We start from the raw sequence: 22,124 nt of genomic DNA on the forward strand, positions 1-22,124 counted from the left end.
GCCTGGCACACCAGCTGTACCCTCTCCTGTGAGGGCAGCATGGTGCAGAGGCAGACATGAAAGAGGGGGAGATAAAGGACCAGAAGAACACTGAAATTCAGGTGGTGAGTTGCCTTGGTGGATCTGGCCTGAGTGATAAATCAGAGCAGGGAAATGGTGATAAAAGAAAATAAAAACCACCTCACCTGCTTTCCTTTCCTCCACTTTGATATGTAATTTTTTAAGGAGCTCCTTGAACTGCAGATGGCAGCATGTGATCCTTATTTGCTTTGAAAAAGGAGGAAAGCATATAGTGACCATCCTTCCTTTTGAAGGATTTCTGCCTTTACCTGTTATGGCAGTTCCTTTCTTGACAAATGCACACGGGAAAGGAAAGGATGACATGAAAACTCTGCTCATGTAGGAATGTTCACAAGTGATCAAAATAAAATCTGTGATATCTCCATGTTCCTCTTGTGCTTGAGGGATTGGAGAGCACAGCTACAGGAAGACTTTTTAGCAAGCCATAAGCATTTCTGCCATCCTGACATGGGGAAGGGAAGCTGCTTGTTTCATTCACAGGGTCTGTGGAAAGAGCAAATGGAGTCATTTAGGTCTTTTGCTTTGTAGGAACTGCATGAAACTGTAGATTCCTCTAGCTCCACCCAGCTGTGACAGCTGTCAAAGGGAAAGAAAAGAGCAAATCTAGAAGGATGCTTTCACAGCATGGGGTGATACTCTGTCAGCCTCCAGCAGTTTACATCTCAGACTTTCCAATCCAGAGAGGATATGTTTGTGTTTCATAAGTTTCCATGGACTGCTCTTCTGTGAATCCAGTTTCTCCTTGAGCCTGAGTGACTCTTAGGAGTCCACAGAGTCCCACAGTGAGCAATTTCAGAATTTTGCTGCATGTGTGAAGAGTATCTCTTTTATCATGTTTTGACTCACATGCTTGCTAACTTTGTTGGCTCAGAGTTCTTGTGCTGAGTGTTGTGCAAACAAATCATCCACTCTTCACCCATTGCACAGCATTCAGGAGTTTGAAGAGTTCTGTCATATCCATTCTTGCTCTTCTTGGCCTACTTCATTGCCTCTTACAATGCAGCTGTTCTGTACTTGTGATTGTACTTGTCCTTTCTCTTCATTTCTTTCCAGATCTTCTCTAGCCTTAATGGGAGAGAAGAAATAAAGGTCACAGTGGGTATTTGTGTTCTGTTCAGTGTCCTTGCTGGGTTTCTCACACGGAGTTTGCCTTTGGATGCCTGTCAGAACCAGTTGTGATACTGTCACTAAAAACCTTATCATCTGAGATGGTGTTCCTGAGCCCACAGAGCAGTTCCAGGTCCAGTCTTATGTTGTAAGTCAGTAAAGTTAGGAACATTTCTTTCTTTGTGCACCTATTTTTTCATTTTTTCTAAAAATACTTTTATCTGTCTTTTTAAAGTTTGGCTCAAGGTTCTGTAGTCCTTCATGATCTGCCTGCATTCTTTACTACTAATATCACATCAGCACCAAGTTTTCTGTCACTGTCACATTGTCTAAGTGTCATTTTGAGTTGTTTGAACAGCAGCTGTTTAGCACAGAGCCCTCATGTGAAACCACTATTTGTTCCTGCCCTCTGGTTTTTGTCTGCTGGGTACTTGTCATTGATCCAAGGCTTTTCCTCTCCCTCCACTGCAGTGCCTTGGTTTCTTTGTGCAAGCTGGGAAGTCCAAATGTCTTGCATTGGTTGAATCTTCCTCAATCACTTGCTTCTTGTTGCCCTCAGAGAACTCCAGAAACTTTTTGAGCAGGTCTTCCTTTTACAGCTGTTGATTCTTAGCCAGTATGTGTTGTTTTCATTGTCCCCCTAATTATGTTCTTTATTCTGTTTTTGGCTTAGTACAGAGCCAAGGTTTATTGGGCAGAACCTTTTTTAATAATAACTTTCTCCATGTTTCCTCAGTATTTTACAGCCCTGCTGTGCCTGTCTTGTAGCTGTCAGGTAACATTTGCTGGTGTGAAGGAATATGGATCAGAGCATTCCTGAGAATTTAACAGCCCATGTGCTGTGCTGCATTATCTCTGCTCTCTGGCTCTCAGAGATTTGCAGCAGGCTGTGAAACTCCTATCTCTAAATTCCAGTTTAGTTCAGGAGTAGAGTGGTTCAGAGTGTTTACTAATTCATAGCATGCTTGGTGACTCATAAAAAATGAATCGGTGAGTTGGAGTCCCATTGTAGTGGGGGTGGGTGGTTGCCTTTGTTGCCTTTGTTAATTTCCAAGAGGCCTTTACCGGTCTTGATCCCAACTTTGCATTTCTTCTTTTCCCTGAGCAGTAGTTCCTGCAATCAGAATGGGGCAGTATAAAGAAGGCTTTTATCCTTTCCTTCCTGTCCTTCACCAGTTGTTGATTGTTGCATATAGGTAAAACCTTATAAAAGAAAAGCCTTATAAAACATGGTTTAAACCTTACTATTCTGGCTAAACTAACCTGTGAAGTTCCCATGAGAAAAAAAAAAAAAATCAGTTTACATAACAATCTATTCTTATGAGAAGAGTTCACACCTACAAAAATAAGAAGTCTATCCTGTGAGAATCTATGAAGAAAAAATATAAACTATCTGGAAAGAAAAAAATTTGATCAACGTGTACATTAGCTATTAGCAACCAATCAACTGAGTTTCAGTAATTTGCTATCCTCTGAAATTCAAACAGGGTGCCTTCTAATACCATATAAAAGTAAGCTATGTACAATAAAGATTGAGCCATCCTGTACAAAAACCAAGCTTCTCATCCATCTCATTTCCATCTCTGACTCAAGGCTACAATGACCCTTGATAAAGACTAAGTCCCCACTGTCTTCCTGAGGCCGGGGTCCAAGTGCTGCCCTCCTGGGAGCAGCACTGTGGAGCTGAGCGGGCGAGTGCAGTGCTGCAGGGTGTTCCTCTCAGTTCTGCTGCGGGGTGTTCCTCTCAGTTGTTCTGCTGCAGGGTGTTCCTCTCAGTTGTTGTGCTGCAGGGTGTTCCTCTCAGTTGTTGTGCTGCAGGGTGTTCCTCTCAGTCGTTCTGCTGCAGGGTGTTCCTCTCAGTTGTTGTGCTGCAGGGTGTTCCTCTCAGTTGTTCTGCTGCAGGGTGTTCCTCTCAGTCGTTCTGCTGCAGGGTGTTAATCTCAGTTGTTGTGCTGCAGGGTGTTCCTCTCAGTCGTTCTGCTGCAGGGTGTTACTCTCAGTTGTTCTGCTGCAGGGTGTTCCTCTCAGTTGTTCTGCTGCAGGGTGTTCCTCTCAGTTGTTCTGCTGCAGGGTGTTCCTCTCAGTTCTGCTGCAGGGTGTTCCTCTCAGTTGTTCTGCTGCAGGGTGTTCCTCTCAGTTGTTCTGCTGCAGGGTGTTCCTCTCAGTTGTTCTGCTGCGGGGTGTTCCTCTCAGTTGTTGTGCTGCAGGGTGTTCCTCTCAGTCGTTCTGCTGCAGGGTGTTCCTCTCAGTTGCTCTGCTGCAGGGTGTTCCTCTCAGTTGTTGTGCTGCAGGGTGTTACTCTCAGTCGTTCTGCTGCAGGGTGTTCCTCTCAGTTGCTCTGCTGCAGGGTGTTCCTCTCAGTTGTTCTGCTGCAGGGTGTTACTCTCAGTTGTTCTGCTGCAGGGTGTTCCTCTCAGTTGTTGTGCTGCAGGGTGTTACTCTCAGTTGTTCTGCTGCAGGGTGTTCCTCTCAGTTGTTCTGCTGCAGGGTGTTCCTCTCAGTCGTTCTGCTGCGGGGTGTTCCTCTCAGTTGTTCTGCTGCAGGGTGTTACTCTCAGTTCTGCTGCAGGGTGTTACTCTCAGTTGTTCTGCTCTTCCAGGTGCCCAGGTGAGCTTTGTCAAGCGGGCTCTGTGGTACCGTGGCTACGGGCGGCCCCAGCTCCGGCGGCTCCCGGCCGACGGCTCCGCGGGCAGCCGGGAGCTGCTGCTGGCCTTCTCCTGGCTGCTGCACCGCCCTGGCCTCCTGGAGCAGCTGCTGGCTCGGAACAGAGTGCAGACTGGGGATGAGGCCTCCGTGTGCACGGTGAGCATGCTGTGTCCTTCCACCCCACCCTGTCCACGGGTCACCTGTGACAGCAGCTGTGTCACCACCAGTGAGTGATGGGTGCTGTCCTGGTGCCTTGGCAGGTGAGTGACTTCAGCTTCAAAAAAGGCCCCTGTCTATTTCCTTTGCCTTCTCTAAGCTTTCTGCGTGCAAAGCTTAGGGGTTCTTTGTCACAGACATATTTTATGAAAAATATATTTTCTCCTGAGAAGCTGAGAAGCCTCAGAGGAAAAGAAAAACAATAATTCTCTGCTGCTGTGGAACGCAACAGGTGCATCTTGGATTGGTCCATGTGGTTGTTTTTAATTAATGGCCAATCACAGTCTGGCTGTCTCGGACTCTCTGGTCAGTCACAAGATTTTATCATCATTCCATTCCTTTCCTTTCTAGCTTTCTGATGAAATCCCTTCTTCTATCCTTTTAGTATAGTTTTAGTATATAATTTTCTTTTAATATAATATATAGCATAAAATAATAAATCAGCCTTCTGAAACTGGAGTCAAGATTCTCATCTCTTCCCTCGTCCTGGGACCCCTGCGAGCACCACCACAGTTCTTTCTCCTTATCAAACTTTACAAAACTGCCTGAATTCCCTGATTTCTATTTCCAGTACCACTGTGGAGGTAAGTGAATCAGTCTCTCTGCTTCTGGGTCTTGGGCTCCCAGGCTGAGCTGTGAGTGGTTCTGCAGGGCAGGCAAACAGGTTAGCAATGAATGCTGGCTGTGTTGGCACTGTTGGGTAGAGCAGGTAAGGCACATAATACTTTTTGCAAACAATAAGGTCTCAAATGGCAGCTCCTGCCCTTGAGGTAACTAATGACCTTTGAGAACACACTGGAGTGTGTTGTTTTTTCTGTTAATAGAAGCTGTTAGTACATAGAAAGTCTGTTCTGAAGTAACCATCATCTAGTCAGACACTAATTACTGCTCAGTCTGCTTCAAGATGACAGGCTCACAGAATTTCTTAGTTTTTGGCACAGGACTTGGTAGGTCTAAAGCCCTACCTGCTGATTATCTCGTGGTGTCTGAGGTGTGTGGTCTTTCTTGAACCCATATATGTTTTTTCCCTGGAGCCTTTTTAGGAGGCAGCAAAGCAGGAAAGCAAGAGTTTGGAAAGCTGCAGTATAGAAACAGTGTCTTTAGAAGGAAAACACTTGTACAAGTAGAAACCAGTTCAAGGGAAAGAATCCTTTTTGTAACAACATTACAAGAAGTATTTTGAGGAAAGGGACCACTCTTGGTGCACTACAGTTATTTGCTGCACAGAAGAGGGAGCACAAGAGGCTGAGCTGTGAGTGGCAGTGCCATCTACTTGTGTGAAGGGTGCCTTGAGATTTCAGAAAAACACCTCTCTACAACTTTTTACTTTCAACATCTCTTTTAGCTTTTTCTTGTTTTTCATCTGCAGTAACAGGGTTTTTTTAAAATTTTTTTTTCTTGTTAAATTTTTTCTTAACTTCTTTTACAAAAGAGTGACAAGTGAAATGTGACATGGATTCAGGGAGTGGGGCAGCACCTGTGTTATTTTCTCTGAAGGCTTTAAGTTTTGCATTTCCCAAAAAGGGATAAAAGAACTATGGTAATACTATGTTATCTCTTATGGCCACACATACTGGTGTGCCTTTCACTGCAGTTCTCACCTGCTGTACTCGTGTTTCTCAAAAAGCATGGAATGCATATTAAATGTTTTTACTCCATAACTGTCCAAAACAGTGTTTGGAAAGGCTTAAGAGTCTGATTTTTTTTTTTTTTTTAATAGACCAGACAAAAATTGTATAGACTGGAAGTTGGAGTTAGCTTGTGTATGTAAAGCTCATTGTATTAATGGAAACATTTCTTGTATGGTGTTCATCTAGCAGTTTTCATGCTCCAATAAAATAGATATTTTCAAGGGAAAGAAAAGAATACAGTTGCAGCATAACTAGTGGGTTTTGTGATTCTCCATCACAAGAAGGATAAAACAAATGGAATTTTGAGGGAGAGGTCTTATCTTTTATTTGATCAACCAGGCATTGCAAAACCAATAAATTCAGTCTTAGGTTAGAAATGAAGATCTAGGAATGCCCTGGCAGGGATGCAAGGAGGCAGTGGGGGGTGGAGAGGAGATGGACAGGTCACACACCTCGCTTGGGTCAGTGAATCAGCTCCTTGTAAACCACTCAGGAAAACCTGCTGTTTGTTTGTTTCATCAAAGTGTTAAGTTTTATTGTTGTTAGATATGGTTATTTGCTAGCTGTTGTTATTTTGGGAGGTAATCATGTGGCAAAGCCTGCTCATCAGCCAGTGTTCAGCAATAAAACCCCAAAATCACAGTGGGAGGGGGAGGTTGTCACATTGCTACCTGACATCTTGTAAGTTAACACACCAGACGTGTAGTCTCTGCAGTCTTAACTGTCTTCTATTCCAGTGATGTGAAGGAAAAAGGTAAAAGAAGAGGAAAAACCCTTCACTCAGGAAAGATATGTCTCAAAGAATAGAAGAAAGAAAAGGGAATGCTCTTTAAAACAATTGAAATGAAATTCTCAGATGAGAACTTGAAAAGTCTTCCACTGAATGGAATCTTTAATGACTACAAACAATTTTCCTGAAGTGAAAATGTTGCAAAACAAAAATCCATGAAATACATTGGGTTCTGTGCATGGCTGAGATCTCTGCCAAAATGAGCCAAGTGTGAAAGCCAGTACTTGCTGGAAAAGTACATCTGTTGGTCTACCAGTGAGAATAAATTTGGAGAGAATCCTTACCCTTTGTCTTCATTTAAAAGGAAAGGAGTCTCAATAAGTGTAGGCATAGCTTTAGTTCAAACTGATATTCATGTGGTTTGCTTTTAAAATTTTGTTCTGAAATCCACAAAGATGAGCAGGGTCTGTTGTGTGAGAAGAGAGAATGGAGCTAATCCCTAAATTAAGTGTACAATCATGTTCTGACTGTTCTTTCAGCCCAAGTTTAAAACAAAGCCTGCTGAATTGCTGATATGTGCCAAATACCCAACATATCAATGGCCAGTTAATTGAAATAATTTCATTTCAGGCTACCACACTCTGGCCTTTTATTCCTTTGCAGTTCCTTAGCAACACCGTTTTCTTTCCCTGCAAATTGAACACTTCCATCAGCTCTAAAGGATTTTTAGAGGTACAGGAGTATTCATGACACATGATGGACAAGGAGCTCAAGCTCTGCATGGAATTCTTAATCTTTTGAACCTGAGCTGGGAAAAGCTTCCACAAGCTGACTTTTACATGTGCGTACATTTTCAGAAAGTTAAGTGATTGCTGAAATTATAAACTCAGAGATGATGAAAGGTGGTAAGAGGAAGTGCTAATGCAGTCAGAACTCACTGTGAGGTGTGGTAAGGACAGGCATGGTTGGTAGCCTGGGGTGGTTCTGGGGGCTGGCTGCTTTTGTGTGTTAGGTAAGAGATTCCTTCAGGGCACCTCCAGCTCGTGTTTTTTGGCAGGGCAGAGCTGCAGTGTCTCCTGAGCCAGGATCCTGGTGCCTGTGGCAGGTCCTTCCCTGGCCATGCTCTCTTCTAGCATGTGAAGTTTATAAACTAGGAGGGGAAACAGTTAAAGGAGCAAACTGTGCAGGAGGAGCAGGAGAAAGAGGAGGGGATCCATAATCCATGATCAACTGGGATCCATAATCCTTGATCAACTTTAGAGCTGGGCTGTAGCAGTTCAGGTTCTCTGAATTTACTGTGCTCGTCTGTCAGCACAGTAAATGCTGACTCCAGAGGCAGTTAAGTGAAAGTTCAAACCTTGCAGGGGCCAGCTCTTTAGAAGAAGTAATCACAAACTCTGTTAGATCTATAAAGACTTAAGTACAACCCGAATTAGAGGCTCACATCGATGCACTGAAGTGTCTGCTTGGGAATTCTCACCTCTTAATTGCATAAAAGCACTGGGCCAGTAATTGATGGACAAGGTTTTCAAAGGCTTTTGACACCCCTTGTGAATTTCCATCTCAGATATGCACTGCTGTGATGTCTCAACGTCTTCTGTCGCTTTGGTGATCATGTACTGGCAGATTATTCTCAAGTGCCATTTATTGATTCCTGTTCACACAGAACAAATCCAGGTGTACAGGACACAGCTGAAAACCTGTAGTTGAAACTGTCTCCTTCACTGAACTTGGGAGGCACACCTGGGGACTTCTCATTCTCTCTGAGAAGCATGTAATTGATATAAACTTGCCTTTTTAGCACATTCAGTATTTGACTAATTTGTATTTACCTCGCATTTTAAGTTGCAGTGCTACCAACCCAGCTTTCTCCAAATCTGTGATGGTTTGGGCAGGTAATAGCAGTACTTTGTCAGCACATATTCTTCTTGTTTCCAGGGAGGAGTACTGCCTGTGCTTCTTTTATTTCTACAGCTGAAGTTAATCTGTGTGCCCTGTAATTTGATTATGCGTGGAGGCTGTTGAGCTTTTAAATGGGTGTGGTGATGTTATATCCCTCATGATCATCAGGAGATGTTGTACAAACACTGGTTCTTGTTTCCCCTAATTCCCCATATTCTCCCTGTCTGCTTCTGGGCTTCCGAGTGAAATTGGATGCCCTTCCCCTTTTGTGAATTGGTAGTAATTGACAAACAGAGCTGCTGTGTCTCTTGTGCTTGGAATTCATGGGTGTGTCTCTAGCATGCCGGAGTGAACTCAGTTCAATTGCTTCTGGTGGGCAAAAAGGAAGATAAACATGCCTTCTGACCCTCAGGTTTGCAATTTGATTAATCTTTTGTTTGTCGTGGTATAGTTTGGCTCACTGGCTATTTCCAGTGGAGTGTAAGGCTTATGCTTGGTCTCATCTTGTTGCAATGCCTTTCTTTTGCAGAAAACTTGACAGTCACTGCTGTTCCATAAACCATGTTATTAGAGGAAAGTGTTAAAGTAGCAGCCAAGCTCGATGGTCCCCCCAGTAGAAAACCAGGAAACCTTGGGCTCTAGTTTCAGTGAAAAGTAGTTTTCTGCAGTTTTTCCATGTCTTCATCAATTCCAGTGAGGACAGAGGAGGGAATTTTATTAACCTTATTGATTCTGACTCAGAGGCATAATTACTTTCCAGATCTTTATGGGCTATATTAGTCTGTCAGCTTTCATTTTTTGGTTTTCCTCCCTTATTCCCTCAGCTTGCACTTCTATTCTCTTTGTCCTCCCGTCTTCCTAGTAACTGTCACCATTTATGTGTTTGCCCTTTTTCTGCTATTACTGTTGCTGGATTCAGTAGCTGCTAAGGAACACTCTTTTTGTAAAAGCCATCTGTGAAACCTGAGCAGAGGGCTCAGGATCCCTGAGGTTTCTCCTGCAGAATTTTCCTCACCTCAGCGTGGCTGGCAAGTCTGTTGTAGCATGCTTTGAACTTGTTGTGGTACCTTCTTCCTGTGCCACACTGGAAGGTGTGCAGTTACCAATTTGGCTTTGTGTGACACAGTGAATGCACAATTAACAAGTGGTTTGGTTTTTTTGTTCTAGACAGCATGTCAAAGTAAAACACTGCAAAAGACAAGTCTGAACTGATCAGAAAGGCTTATAATTTATTGAATCTGCTGTGTCTCTGGTAATGTCTGAATTGCAGAATTTCTTGAACTTGACATGACAGCTGAGGTGTTCTGGATGGGGCTCTGCAGACAGGCCTGTGAGCTGTGTGAGGAACAAGTGATGAGGACTGCTGTGCTAGTAGGAAGGTTTACCATGGTCACACTGGTACTTTGCTGAAATCCAGCCCAGGGAGCTCCTTCCTTGGCTGTTGGGGAAACAAGAGGGATTTTGAGATGTTTCAGTTCCTCTCCTGCCCTCCAGTGCCAGGGAGCAGCCAGTGCCTTTGGTACGTTCTGGTTATCTCTGCAGCATCTGGAGTTAAATGAGAACATCTGTTTGTGGTGTCCCACTGTCAGCAACCTGGGTCTGAGGTTGAGAGGATCCTCTGAAGTAAAGCACTTTTCCCTCAGGAGGACTTTTCCTTCAGGAATTTGTGGAGAGGGGCATGGCAGGCTCCTGGAGAGCCTGCCTCTGGGCTGCAGAGCTCTTCCTCCTCCCTCCTGGAGGGCAGCTGCTGTTCCCCTGTGTTCCCCTAGCTCCCTGTGTGCTGTTGCTGCAGTGAGCTGCATCTTTCTGTCTCCAGGGGCTCCTCTCTTGCCACAGTGGAGCCAATGGCCATGGGCAAGGGGAGCTACAGCTGCAGGCAGGGGAAAAAGGCAGTGCAAGGCATTATCTGTGTGTTGTCTTTCATGAGCCTTGCTCTCCAGTTAAGGTCTGCCCTGTCATGTGTTGGTCTTAGGATGTTGAGTTTCTATGTTCTGTCTGAATATATAATGCAGAGAGCATTGGGATTTTGGTGTTCTTTTAAAACCTTGCAGCTCTAAAGATTAGGCAGTGCTGCTGAGCTCTGTTAAAGGCCTTGTGCTTTTGCTGTACTGCAGAGCTCTTAAAGAGCCTCCCAAATGAGTGGGGAGGGATGGGATAAAGGACTGATGTGCTCTAGTGCCTCAGGCCCGTGGCTACTGCCAGAGAGGCTTGTTTGAACAAGGCAGGCATGGGTAAGAGCTGTGTTCACATTTTCTGTCTTCCCTCAGCACCTTCTCTTTTTCACTCTTTGCCAAGAGTAAGCTCTTGGGAGTGCTGTTGTAAGTAGTAATTCTTACAAGAGGCATAGAAATTTAAAAGCCAAAAGGCCTTGAGGAAACAGAGGACTTTTAGCTTTTTTTATTTTAATTTCTGAATGCGATACGAGCGTAACTTGGATGTTGTGAGCACTTATGTTTGTGGAAAACTTACTCGTCTATGCAAACATCTGGAGATTTAATTGGTATGTGCACCATGTGGAAGGGGTTCTTACACCATCTATCTTTCCCTGCATAAATCTAATCTGGATCCTGCCTTGTCTGGGAGGAAGTCCATGTAGTGTTGTTTATGGTGCTGTTAATGAAAATAGTGCTGTCCCTTTTGCATTCATCTGTTCAGATTGGTCCTGTTCACATTTTCCCTCCTGCAGATAGATATATGGCTGTATTAATTAAGAAAGCATGTCTGATACTGTTATTTCTGGCTATGGTGTTTAATTACAAAAAAACCCCAACAAAAACTCTGTTCTGGTTCTGTTTAAAGATGTGTAATTACAGGAGTTAACATATGTTATGTCACATCAAAACCAATGTCTGAATTACGAGCGGCTCGGAAGGAGCTGCAGAAGCACTTTACTGCCTTGATTTATGTGACTGCCTTGCCTTTCCTGAGCCCTGCAGTGAGGATCTAAACGTGCTCCCACCCACCTTTGTGATACCAGGCTGTGGGCTCAGAGTAGTTAAGATCTGAGTGGTAACTGAGTAAAAATTTTCTGTCTGGACCCGGGGTGAGTCCAGTGCAGGTGAGCAGTGGGGTGGGAATGTGCACTGGAGGCTTCAGCTGGCACTTGCTTTGTGTTGCTCTGCTCAAGGATTAGTGCCAGGAAATTGACCTAGTGCATCTATCCATGGGTTAAACATCTTATCCATGCTCCAGCAGGCTTGTTTCTCCGTGGGTAGCATGAGCAGCAGATTGTCTGCTTGTTGTCCAGGTGTGGAGGCAGAGAGTCGGTGCTTGGAGGGACTTGGAAGATGCCTGGGAAAAGCCAGAGCTCGGTGGGGATGAGCTGGGCTCTGTCCTGGGCCGACAGGTGGCAGCTCACAGTCAGAAAAGAGCATCTCTGGGGGAGCCAGCCCTGCCATCTCCGTGTTTTACAGCAGTGCAGGCAGCACGGCCTTTTCTGTTCCACTGCCTGCACGGGGCACAGTGAATTTATTAAGGTAAGGATTTATAAGCCTTAAAGATTCCCATATCAGTAGGAATAGCGTGGAAAGTCTAGATGAATTTGCACAGCAGAGTGTTTCCTCTGCAGTCCTGCTAATGGCATATCGCTGGATCTGCAAGGAGTTTTGTATTAAATCAGTCTTTGGAGTTTTAGTAAATCAAAATGAGCAAAATCTCATTTGTAGGCAGAGCAAAATCTACTCCATACCAAGTCAGTAAAATCCTCAAATAGAGCAAGTAGTGGAAAAAAATGCTCCCTTCTCATATGTCTGTAAACATGCAGGTGCCTGTGTTGTTCTTTGATGAAGTATTTATATGATGAAGTACTTGTTTAATTTATCTCCATCCACTGTTGGTACACCTGCTCTCTGATTTCTGAGAACGTGGGATTGCTTTGTATTTCAAACCAAAAAGAACAGCTTCATTTCTGCTGTTGAAGTTGAAACTTCTTAATCTTTAATTTCTCTCTAAGCACGTTGCATGCAAGTTGTTTCCTCAGATGTATGGAATGTGGCTGAAAATTGATAAAGCACCATGTCTTTTTCACACCCTCCTTTCTCCCACCCCTTATTCTTTTCCTCTGAGTACTTTCATATCTGATGGCTTTTTTCAGTTCACTGTATTTCATGACTGACTTGTCTGCTCAGAACAATTCTGCCAGGAGGACTTTGGCAGTGTTGGGATTTTTTTAATGCACTTGCTGCATTGTCTAACCACAAGCCTATTCACACTTTTTGGGAATGGTCTGACACCTTTTTTTCTTTATAATTTGACTTGAAATAGCTTGGGATGGAATATTTAGGGCAAAATTTGTGTGTTAAAGACTGAATTCTAGGCTGCCTTGCAAAAATTGTTAAATGTATGTTTTTGGGAAATAAACCAGGTTTAGGTCTAAGGCAGAGGTGTGTTTGTGAGCCTGGGTTAGCTTTTGTAGTTTGTGAGCTACCTTAACTGGGAAGGGTGATGGGTGCTGTCTTGGAAGGTGTGTTTGTTCTGGGGCTTAGCTGTTTATTTCTCCTGGATCTTTTACCACAGGAGAGCTGGTTCTGCTGGAGTGTGGGCAGGGTGATAGTTCAGAAACTGGCTTGGAGGGAGCTTGTGTAAATGTATGCTTGTCACTTTGATCAGGCTTGTGCTTGCTTTTCTTAGTCTTGCCAATGAGTGGATACTGAAAAGTTCTAGCAGCAGTACTTGGAGCTTTTAGGATAGAAAGCTCCTTTGGGGGGAGTTATGGTGGGAGTGAAATGAGGAGCTTCATTCTATCTTCTGCTTAATCAATTTTCCTAAGTTTCACTGCTCAGGGGTGCTCTGGCAGGTCCACATCCCCCAGTTTGACCAGACCAGCTCAGCTATTACCATTGATGGGAAAAAAGCTCAGTGTGGTAAGGAGGGCATTGATGTTTGCTCATTGATGTTTGAACTGCAAGGCTGTGCCACCAGTTCCTCGAGCTGATCTAAGCACATCCCTTCTCTGAAATGGAATCAGAGAGAAGCATTAATTGCAGCAACCAGTTTGCAAGCAAAATGCTTCTCTGGGAAGTGGCTGTGGAATGAGCTCTTCCAAAAGTGGTGTGGAGCATTCCAGGTGTGGGAAGGCCCTTGGGGTCTCTGGGTAGTTGCCTTGGTTGCTGTCTCTGTGAACTGGACTGAAAACATATGCACTTCTGTGTCTCAGAGTGAATGTAGGTGTGTACCTGGACTGCTGCATAGATTAGATAAATTCACAGTGATACTCAAAGCCAAGTCTGTAGCTTGGGCAGGTGTTTTAGTGATTTTTCACCCCCTGGGAGAGCAGTAAATAGTCTTAGATTGTAAAGATGGGACTGGAAATTGAGGTCACAGTATAATATGCAAGACCTTTTTTTTTTTTTTTTACCTTGTTTACTTTATGCCAGGCTAAGTATTTCATAGCAAAAGTAAATTTTTTGTGCAGTTTGTGAAATAAATAATGGAGAGATCCTGTTAAAAATGCATTGGCTGGCTTCTTTATTTTAATATTAATAAGGCAGGTTGCTACAATAAAATTAGCTCTGCATGGTGTTTGTCACTGTACTGTCAAAGCAATCAAGTCTAATGCCATTCCTTCCTGAAATAAATCTCCAGGAGAGCAGTATTTGTGCTATTCTGAAACCTCTAACCAGGGAAGTTGGAGTAGGACTGTAAATTATGGACACTACAGATTTTAGTCTGGGATTCCCAAGTCTGTCTTTGGCCTTGTGGCTTTCTAGCTGCTTTTGTGAGGTGTTTTCATGTTCTTTACACGTGGGTTTTCTCTGTTGCCATGACTAATATCCAACTGCTTGGCTACCATGCTGATGGGCAGCTTGGTAATCATATCTGCATGGTGTCCTGGTCCTGAACCCATCCTGGCTGGGGCAAAACAGTCTGAGCTGTGCAGGTGTTGGGAAGGATGCAAGTTTGACAGGAAAGTCTCACAGATATGCATGCTTGGCAGAAAGATTTTTGAATGTAGAATCTGAAGAAGGAATAGAGATGGAAGCAAGTTTTGATATAGAAGAAAAGAATTGCTGAGCCAGTCTTACTGGATAACCAAGGAGGCAGAAGGTATGTTAGTTAGGAGGGGTTTTTATGGCTTAGAGCAAAGGATAAACCCACCTCAAACAAGAAGATGTTTTTACCAAGCAAAAAGCACAGGCAAACAAGTCAGCAAATGTTGCAAGTAGAAAACAGGTCTCAGAATTTTCCACTGCAAGAAAACTGAAAAACAACTTCTAGCTTCAACTGTGATGTACTGACTGTGAGTGATTGGAGAACAGTAACATGAATATGGTAATGATAGCAGTTATGATAGGCTATGGACAATAGTTCAGGGATAGATTATTAAGATTTCAAGCAAAGAAAAGTCTATAATGCACTGTAACCAAAACCAAAGTGTCTCCAGGCCTGCCTGCAGCTGGAGCTGACAGCTGTAGGCACAGCTCTGTCACCCACGACCCTGGGCTGCTGTAAGGTCTTGGATGCAATAAACTGCATTTTGGAGAGCCCCTGGAGTCCTGCATCCCTCATTTAGGCTCTTACATGGAGGTACTTGGCTTGGACTGCAGTGTCCTAGGACACAGTGCCTTGGTTTAGGAGCCTGGAGACAAAGGAGCAGAGGAAGAAGAGCCATGTTGGAGTTGACACAAACTCTTTTTTCTTTTTTTTTTTTTCTCTTTTTTTTGTTAAAGATGAATCTGTGCCTTTAAAGTAGAAGCTCTTTACCAGCCCTGCACCTCTGTGATTTATAGCATGTGTTTATCTGAGCCACAGAGCAAAAGGGAACAGACCTGTAATACTGATACAGTTTGGTATGTGACCAGAACAGCATTTCTGTGCTTACAAATAACAGGAGCACTCATTGTAATAGAGGTCCTGTCAGCTGGAGATATTTAGGTTCAAACAAGTGTTAGGGGGCTATTTGATCATGGTTGTAGGCACACTTCTGTTGAAATCTGCATTAAGGCAAGATTAAATCTCTTCATTTTACAGTTTGCATTGTTAGTTTAGGATCCAAATTGGAGCTACAGCCAAGCTGTGCCTGCCAACTGGATCTTTTGAAGATTTACTGAACGTGGAAATCTGTGAAGCAGGGAAGCACATATGCTTAAATACCATCAAGGTCTGTGGGTCCAAATATCTGCCTAAGTGTTTTCTTGCAAACAGTCATGTTTCAAGTAGGCCTTTTAAATTTCTACTTAAAAGAAATGTCTTGAGAGTCTAAGAACTGGGAGACACTTCCTTTCAGAATGGCAAACATCCATTCTGAATAGCCAGGTCTTTGCAGTTCCGTGTTATTTCTACTTCTTATGACATGTTGTGGTAAAAAGTTTGGAGTCATGGGTTGTGTTTATTGTGTGTAATTCCTATAGACTGCAGGAAATGGAAGGCTCTACTTTAAATGGTGTTACTGGCATCAGAAGTAAGACTACCCATGTCTTCTTCCCCTTTTAATCTGCAATCTGCAGGGGTCTTGGCTGCAAACGGAGAGACCTGTCTGTACAGGTGAATGATCTCTTTGTGCAAGGGGCTGAGGGGTGGAGTTCCCCATGTTCTTGGGAAAGAGATACGACAGAAATGTGCTGCAGGAATTTCATGCAGAAGATGGAGGTGTTGGCTGTTGTTGGGTTTTCGTCTGCAGCAGAGGCCAAGTGGAACAAGATGAACAAATGGAAACTCTTTGCTTCTCTGTTCTTCCTTCCAAATTACTCTGGAAAAGGCAAAACAAGCAAGACAGATGATACAACTGTAGCTGGGAGTGCCTCTGTGGAGTCGTGGTCTCTGCCAGCTGCAGGATTTTTTCTCTTCCTCAGTCCTGCCAGATGGGAAATGCTGGATGGAGAAAAGAAAATAGCTAGGCAAGCACAGGCCCACAGTTTTGTCCCAATATAAGTTATTGATTTACAAAATGGTGTCTCAGGAAGACACTACTAAAGGAGCTAAATCTGTTTTTTATGTTCTTTGACATATTAGAATGCAGTCAGTTTTCCCATCTGGGTAAAGAACATACTTGCTGTCTCAGGAACACTGTGTCTTCCTGGGTATGGAAAATGAAAGATGGAAGGGGAGACAGCTCATCACATCACAGCTGAGAAGCTGATATGTATTCCACACTTCTCTACTTGTTTAGGCTGTTCCCATTCCTGTATTCCAATTTCTCTGTGCTGCTGGAATTGACTTCATTTCAGGGCGATTTTCTTCTTCTTTGGCCTGAATATCTTGTGTGTTCACTACTGAATGACTTGAAAATATTGAAACGAATTAAACCCAGTCTGGTGTTCTTTCCTCTTTCAGTGTGAAGATGATCTGCCCAAGAGCCAGGAAGGCCCAGGTGAAGCAGGGCCTGAAGACAGAGTAGATGTTCGATACCTGCAGTGGTTGAACGGGAGGCTGAGGTTGCAGTGGTGCAGTTTGCATGCTCAGCACCAAGAGCAATGCAAACTTTTGCACAAGGTAAATGATTCTTCTCACTCACTGTGAAATAGTTTATTATTTAAAAGCCTTGTCAGCTAGAGCTAAATGTACAAATTGTTCTTGTTTGCTAGTTCTGCATTTTCTGTAGGCAAGAGTGAATCACTCTGAATATAAGCACCTCTGTCTTTCCCCAGTGTGGCAGAACCATGGGAAAATGTAGTATGTTCAGCGTTTGTAAGGCTGTGATTGTATAAAGTCTCTTTTGCAGGTTGGCACATTAGTCACTTCTGTGACCAAAGGCTGCTGCTGTTTTTCTCAGAAAATGCTTGGTAGAAACAAGACAGAGTGTTCTGGCTCCCCAGACAAGAAGTAGCGATGCAGAACTATAAGTTCACTGGAAATGTGGATTCAAAATGCTAAGCATAAATATTGAAAGTAATAGCAAAATAAAATGCAAAATCTCTCTCCAAAGTACCAGGGGACATCTCAGCAGAACCCAAAATTTACCTGCTTTTAAATCAGGAATCAATAGTGGTCCTACTCTGCTAAGGTTCCAGTTCTCTTCCCATTTATGAGTGTTTAGATGCCTGTCTAATCACACATAACTGGGAGCATTGTATGTGTTTAGGATGGAACCAGCCTTCAGTCCCAAAGTGCTGGTGACTCCAGAAACAAATTAAAAAATATGGTTCTTAAGATAGTCCTAAAAGTTATTATGCATTGCTTTCCCTAGGTCCCCTTTCTCCATTTATAGCTCCTTAAATAACTTAAATGGAGCCAGCTATTACTGTACTCAAAACTTTCCCAGAAAACCTTTTTTGAGACTGAAAACATTTTGGGGAAATTTCTTCCCAAAATGCACATCAAAAAGTTGTCAGAACCATCTTCACCTTTGAATGAAGATGCTTTCTTGGTTTCAATCCTGTGTCTGACAGAGCAGTGCTAGAAACGATAACGAGGTTACATTTTGTTCCTTCCATGAACTGATTGCTAGGAGATGTCTGATGGACAACGCTAGTGCTGTGTGTGCAGCATCCAAAATAACCTTTTGCTTCTCACTGAGCACTCCTGGTGTGCTTCCCTGGTCTGGGAACCAAGATGGCAATTCTCTCTAAGTGCCCGTGTGGTCCTTGCCTTTGTGCACTGCGATCACACACTGAGGTGGGGCTGGGAGAGGTGACTCTCAAATGAAATGATTGGCATCCTCTCCCCCTGATAAACTACCTCTGCTTAAGGTGTGCTGGTTTTTCTAGTAGGGGAGGCAAATGCCTCCATAACTCATCATCAGTGCTCTGATTTATGTGAGACTTGACAGTAACAAATCATTAGGCAGCTCCAGAGCCTCAGCTTGCAGTTAATGAGGCCAAGGAAGAATTAAGAGCAGGTCAGACCTGGGGCTGGAGTACAGACAGAGATATTCTCAGCAGTCCAAATGAGGCTCTGAGGTAATGAAGAGATGTGCTGATGGGGCAACATGCTAAAAACTTGTTGGCAGGGGAGATGAGAGATGATGACCCTCCTGTGGCAGTTGTACTTTTAAATAAACTTGTACTTCCCCCCCTCCCCCCCTTTTGGGCTATCTAAGGCAAAATGTGTTCTAGAGTTAGGACAGTCAGAAAACTACAAGAGGCAGGTTAGTTATGCTGCAGGTCCCTGGACCACAATTTCCAGTATCTGGAGGAATAAGCAGGAGGGAGAGTTGTGTCTCTGTTCATCCAGTTTCCCAAAGCTGGCATTACTGCCTTCTCCAGCTGTCACTGCTGGGTGAAGCTGAAGGCAGCAGTGGTGCTGGTGGTGATTGTCACAGTCAGAGCTGCCACCATGGGGCTGCACAAAGGACAGAACTGAGCCCAGCTCCTCCACATGTGAACCCACACTGGTATTACGTGTGCAGCTGTGGGAGTTCTGTTCAGGGCTGTAATAAAGTGCAGTGCTCTGTTTTACAGTTTAGTTTGAATTAAAAGCAGGAGAATAGAAAGGTAAATGTGACTTTGGAAGGACATCATTACAGTGCCACATTAATGTTAGCATTTAGGGTAACAGAAAATATAACATACTTGCACAATTTCACAGCTGTATAAACAATAATTGATATTTCCTGACTCTTTCTAGAGAAATTGCTTTTACTACTGCATTAATTTCAAAACTTTCCAACTGTTCTATGTGTTAGAAGACTGAACTGACCCAGTGTGACCTCTATATGAGCTGCTGCTTTCCTCTAATAAACCACAAGCACAGTATGCAAAAGGCTAATGAGTGTTATGTTTTTTAATTATGTTGGCAGATTTACAGAGGGCTTTCTCTACGAAATGATCATTACGGCTTTTACTCTCTCTGTTTAATAACGTAGCAGGTTGTGTGTCTCAGCTGTGGAACAATCTGATTTACTGCTCATCAGGAGCTCGAATTTGTGTCAACTGGTGGCGACACTTCTGCAGATTTCATTCTGTGGCTCACATGGGCTCTAAAATGCCATTTTCTCTGTTTGGGCCTTTCTGAGAAGAACACAACACAGTGGGAAAAAATGTTCTTACTCAGAAGATGACTGCTCTTCCTTCTACTCTGTATTTTTTAGTATGAATATTGCTCTGTCCTCTGTCTACTCCATCCTGCCTGCAGCCACCTGAGGTTGATGGGCTGAAGTTCTGCAAGAAGTCCCCAAGAGAGGGAAGCCTCCCTGGAGCTACAGCCCATCCTGTGCTGGGAATGGCTTGTTAGGTGGCCTGCCTGGCTGTTCTTCTCTGCTGGCTGCTCTGAGGAGCTGCTGTTCAGTGCCTTTAGCTCCCACAAGGCATGTTGAAGCTCACAGAAGCACACATGTCCTGCTGTAGGAGGAAGACTTCCTGAGGGAAATCTTCACCTCTCTGTTTCTGAGGAGGTTTGCAGCCTGAGGCAATGAGCTGTTGAATAACATTTTAATGGCTTCTCAACATGGACAGGTTGGCTCACTTTGAAAGTATAATGTAGTAATACCATTCTAATTCCCTGGAAATTCTCAGTGGTACTTATTTACCTGGTGTGCCTTCAAATACCTGGGAACGTGAAGAATAAATTACTGTGTTAAGGCATGTCTCTTGGTTCCTTCTGTTCTCTTCCTTCTTTCTGTCAAATGCCAGAAGAAGCTGTCTGCCTGGGTTTTGATCCCTCTTGAATTCATAGGAGAGAGCAGTTGTTTTTATTTAGTCTTTGAGTTACCTTTTGCCTTAAAAACTGTGAATAAGAAGCTTTGCATGATTTCAGCAAAGCAGGAAGGAACCTGTATAGTTTAAAACTTTCATTTTTGGGGGGCTCTGTTAAGTGCACTGTGCCACAATTGGCATGTTAAAAAAACAGAGGAACAGATGAGTTTCTGCAAAACTGATGGATATCCTGGGGGTATTTTCCATCCTGAAGTAGTGGAGGGTTAAATCAGGCTCTGAGATTTTTTTTTTTTTAAAGGAGGTGGATATCTGATTGTGAGCTGTGCATATGGGTTAGTAAGAATAAAATCATGTTAAATGGAATTCTCAATGATAGAAGAAGAGTTTAACATAACTGGAATTATCAGATCATGGTAAAGAAACAAAAATGGTTTCAACATGCTTGGAAGCTGAGAGCAAGAGTGGTATTGTCAGTAAGAATGCAGAGCAGCACTGGGAAGCACTACCTACAAATGGAGTGGTTTCTTGTGCCCTTCTAAGGTGTTAAAAATATAAAATAATTTATCTGTTAGCAATATAAAATAAGATGTAGTGCAGTGGATTGAATGGGCTGTATCTGTGTATCTGAGGTAGAAAGAGTAAAGGGACAAGGACAAAGTCTTGATCTCTGAATAATAGAGGGCAGGGACTGGTGCTGGGTAATTACCTCATTGTCAGTAATTTATGAGTGAGCTAAACTGCAATTGTTAGATGCATCTGTATCTTGACATGAAAAATCTACCACATTGCTCTGGGAATTGCTACCTTGTTTATTTATATATTTTTTGTCTATTTGGTTTGAAAATCTTTGCTTTTTTCCCCTAAGGTGAATTTGCCATTAGATTTCAGAGGCACACTCTTTAAAGCAGTAGAATTTTTTCCTCCCATGCAAATGTGTGTGAACCATGAGCAAGCCCCCTTTTCATCTTCTCTAGGTGAGTTAGGCACCCTGCAGGGAGAGCAGCTGGAGTGAGCTCGGGGCACTGGAGCCCTTTCCAGTGCCAAGGAGTTGGTGCTGGGTGTGGGGGGCTGTGCCTGTGCTCTCCTGCCAAGGTTAGTGGGAGGTTAAAGCAGAGCTGCCTCCACCTGGGGTATTCCCGTGCCACGGAGCAGCAGCTGGGCACGTTCTGCCTCTCACCCTCTCCCCTGCTGCTTCTGCTTTGGTGCTCTTTCCCTCTTTCAGCCTTGTGTGTCTTCTGTTAGCCAGCAGTAAGAGATAGATAGCAAAAATAGAAATTCTGGATTGTTTCTGATCCATCCAGTGTGGTCTCAGGGGAGCCCCTTATTCCCCTGTTGTTACAACTTTACTGTATTTGTTTTGGCTTTACCCAGGGACGCTGCTGCCACCTGCCTTGGAGAAGGGGCTGCAATTCCCTGCTGGGCTGGGGCCCAAAGGTTTGGCAGCCAGAGTTACACAAGAATGCAGCAGGGAGAGAGGAGTGGCAGAACGAAGAAAGGAAGAACATTGTGTGGGGAGGTACTCTTTTATTTTTAAACTCGCATAGCTCTGCACATGTGACAGATGGTTGTCACCAGCAGTGAGTTTTGGGAAAGAAATGCTAAAATATTCTGAAGTTTCATGGAAGGGTTGATAATTACCCAGTGCCTGTCAACTTTAAAATAGTTGTCAATACCCAAGTGTGTGATAAAGTTCGTATTAGAATAAAGGAAGAAAAGCAGGAAACATTCTCTGTCTTCTGGCAGAAATATTAATGAAATATGAGTGATTGTCTGACAAATGTGCACTGCTATCTTGTTTGGCAGCTGCAGTTATTACAGTTACAAAGGGATCAGCTCTGAATAGGAGGAATTGCTTTTTATTGTTCCCTTGACTAACTTGGGGAAGCTTCTTCATCAAGTAATTGATGATACTATCACCAGTGCAGCTGGGACAAGGTCTTGGTAAGCAAAAGCCAACTACAGAGCAGCAAAAGAGAACCCTACTGCAACTAGGTAGCATTTTCTACTTAAAATAAAGAAATAAAAATTAATCTGAGAGTATACTTTAGCTCAGTTAAGTCTGCTGCTGTCTGTGTGAATGGTTTCTCCTTTCATGCCATGGACCTAGCCGTGTTTGCTGTAAGGAAAAAGACTTCAGACAGGATGAAGAGAGAAACCTCCAGTTTTCCTGTGGCAGCAGTGGTTGCAGTTCCTGCATTTGGTTCTGGCAATGCTACCAGATGGACCATTTTGGGAGGTGGTTGTGGTGCCTGCTCCTCCTTTCCATGCTGGCTGTTGTGT

The 22,124-nt window shown here is 43.5% G+C and overlaps 1 protein-coding gene across 2 annotated transcripts in view; it reads left to right on the top strand.

The window, feature by feature from the left end:
• Positions 1–22,124, top strand: part of TEDC1 (tubulin epsilon and delta complex 1) — a 73,826-nt gene that overhangs the window by 3,932 nt on the left and 47,770 nt on the right. Inside the window, exons 3-4 of one of the 2 annotated variants that reach the window (XM_059854811.1) lie at positions 3,788–3,990; positions 16,585–16,743. In XM_059854811.1, coding sequence (XP_059710794.1) covers positions 3,788–3,990; positions 16,585–16,743 — 362 coding nt within the window. Of the gene's footprint in view, positions 1–3,787; positions 3,991–11,521; positions 11,790–16,584; positions 16,744–22,124 lie in introns of those variants that run through there. The other variant, XM_059854812.1, reaches the window with a different exon arrangement.

Source organism: Haemorhous mexicanus, chromosome 9 (genome assembly GCF_027477595.1).
Source record: "Haemorhous mexicanus isolate bHaeMex1 chromosome 9, bHaeMex1.pri, whole genome shotgun sequence".
In the NCBI taxonomy this organism is placed as follows: Eukaryota; Metazoa; Chordata; class Aves; order Passeriformes; family Fringillidae; genus Haemorhous; species Haemorhous mexicanus.